Below are 2,827 nucleotides of genomic sequence, written 5' to 3' on the forward strand. Positions count from 1 at the left end.
TCTAAAAGCACCCAGATATCAGACAAGCTACTGCTGTTTTCAATTTCTTCTATTCTGGAAGTTGAATGAGAAAAGATTTTTGGGTACACAGCACCCATAGTTTCAAAACAGCTATTTACAAGTTACTAGACCAAAGCACGCTTGGACTAGTTGTTAGTGCTGGGAGAACATGAGTCTTCATTGCACTGCTTTTACTATCACTTTACGCAGATGAGAAATAATTCTAATCTAAGAAGTGATTATAATTGCTCTAAGCAACTTGTAAGGACTTAATTGCAAATGTGTATCAAGATACAATTACCTTGATAAGCCTAATATCAGCAAATTCGAAGGAAGCAGTACGTGTGGCCACTTGCTCTTCTGTTGAGGAATCTCCTTCAAGTGACAAAACAACCAGATAGTTACCATGCTATCTCCCATAAAACCATCTGATAAACAAACAAACAAAACCAAACATACTGACATATTGATTTTGAAAAAAAGATATTACAGTACACCAAAGATGCTTGCTTTCCTATATGATTGTCTTGTGATGCATAGAATTTGAAAAAAACCAGTTAATGTTAATGTTAACGTTAACTTTGATATTCCCTCATCTAGGCTTTGGCTGTGGGGAGGGTTGTGAAACACGACGTCAGGCACCAGCTCAGACCTCCCAGGGCCCCATCCAATCTGGCCTTGAGTGCCTCCAGCTATGGAGCATCCACAGCTTCTCTGGGCAGCCTGTGCCAGTGCCTCACCATCCTCTGAGTAAAAAACTTTCCCCTGACATCTAATTCAAATCTCTCAACTTTTAGTTTTAAATCATTCCCCTTGTATTACTATCTATCCATGTGAAGTTTCCCTCCTGCTTATAAGTTCTATTTAAGTATCAGAAGACCACTATCAGGTATCCCCTGAGCCTTTTCTTCTCCAGGCTGAACAAGGCCAGCTCCCTTAGCCTGTCTTTCTGTGAGAGATGCTTCAGCTCTCAGAGCATTTCTGTGGCCCTCATCTGGACCCAATGCAAAAGCTCCACATCCTTCTTGTGCTGGGATCCCCACACTTGGACACAGTACTCCAGACAGGGCCTCACAAGGACCAAAAAGAGAGGGACAGTCCCCTCCCTCTCCCTGCTGGCCACTCCTCTTTCAATGCAGCCCAGGATACTGTTGGCCTTCTGGGCAGCAAGAGCACACTGCTGGCTCACATCCAGCTTTTCATTCACCAAAACCTTAAGTCCTTCTCCATGAGGCTGCTCTCAATGAGTTCCAGCCTGTACACATATCTGGAAATACACTGACCCAAGTGCAACACCTTGCATTTGGCCTTGTTGAGCCTCATTAGGTTCACCTGGGTCCAGTTTTCAAGGCCGTGCGGGTCCCTTTGGATGGCATCCCTCACTTCTATTGCAACAAATACACAACTCAGCTTTGCATCATCAGCAAACTTGCTAAGGGTGCACTCAGTCCCACTATCCAGATCATTGATAAAAATGTTGAAGAGCACCAGTCCCAAGATAGACAGCACTCTTCACTGTCCTCTACCTGGACATAGAGCTGTTCACCACAACCCTTTGGCTGTGACCCTAATTTAGGTCTTAAAGGAAAAACTTCAAATTATTCTGATTACTCATTTTCTGAGTAAAACACAAATACCTAGCATCAGGGCACATTTTAGCATCAAAATTCAAATAAAGAGTCTATGCAATCTAAATTCATGGGAGCGTGGGAGCGCTGTCACCTTGCGAGGCGGTAGGGGAAAACCCCAGACTTGTCGTGGAGGTACTAGGGAGGGCTCCGAGGAGGAGGCAGTGAGGCCAATAGCCAAGCTAAAGTACCTATACACCATGGGAAATAAATGCACGCATGGGAAATAAACTGGAGGAGTTAGAAACCGTGGTGCAATTGGGAAAGTATGACCTAATTGCTATCATGGAAACATGGTGGGACAAATCCCACGATTGGAATACTCTGATTGAGGGCTACAGGATTTTCAGAAGGGATAGACAGGGTAGGAGGGGTGGGGTAGTTGCCATCTGTGTTAGGAAGTGGACAGATTGCAAAGAGCTGTGTCTGAGTAACAGCCACGATCAGGTTGAGAGCTTGTGGGTTAAAATCAAGGATCGGTCCAGTAAAGGACATCTCGTGGTTGGGGTCTGGTACAGGCCACCTGATCAGGGGGAGCCCGTTGATGAGGCCTTCTTGCTTCAGAGACTAGCAAATGTGACTCCCATCTTCAAGAAGGGCCAGAAAGATGATCCTGGTAGCTACAGACCTATCAGTCTCACCTCGGTGCCAGGGAAGGCTATGGAATGGATAATCTCAGGATACATTGTGGATCAGTTAAAGGTCAACCAGGGGATCAGGCCCAGTCAGCATGGGTTTATGAATGGTAGATCCTGTTTGACAAACCTGATTTCATTCTATGACAAGGTGACCTGCCTAGTGGATGAAGGCAAGGCTATCGATGTGGTCTACCTGGACTTCAGTAAGGCCTTTGACACTGTGCCCCACAGCATCCTTGTGGAGAAGCCAGCTGCCCATGGTTTGGACGGGCATATGCTCTGCTGGGTGAAACACTGGCTGGATGGCTGGGCCCAGAGAGCTGTGGTCAATGGAGTTAAATCCAGCTGGTGGCCAGTCACGAGTGCTGTCCCCCAGGGCTTGGTGCTGGAGTCTCTTCTATTCACATCTTTATTAATGATCTTGATGAGGGGATTGAGTGCACCCTCAGTAAGTTTGCAGGTGACACCAAGTTGGGTGGTGTAGTGCCTTTCTACCCTCTGCCGGAGGGTAGAAAGGCACTACAGAGGGATCTGGATAGTCTGGATCAATGGGCCAAGGTA

General features: G+C 46.2%; 1 protein-coding gene across 1 annotated transcript; it reads left to right on the forward strand.

The window, feature by feature from the left end:
* Window positions 1,462–2,570, forward strand: LOC110390225 (the record flags this gene model as incomplete). The annotated part of the gene is made up of 1 exon (XM_021381462.1): window positions 1,462–2,570. A coding segment is annotated over exon 1 (723 nt), but the record flags the coding sequence as incomplete, so codon positions are not given.

Source organism: Numida meleagris, chromosome Z (genome assembly GCF_002078875.1).
Source record: "Numida meleagris isolate 19003 breed g44 Domestic line chromosome Z, NumMel1.0, whole genome shotgun sequence".
NCBI classification, from domain to species: Eukaryota; Metazoa; Chordata; class Aves; order Galliformes; family Numididae; genus Numida; species Numida meleagris.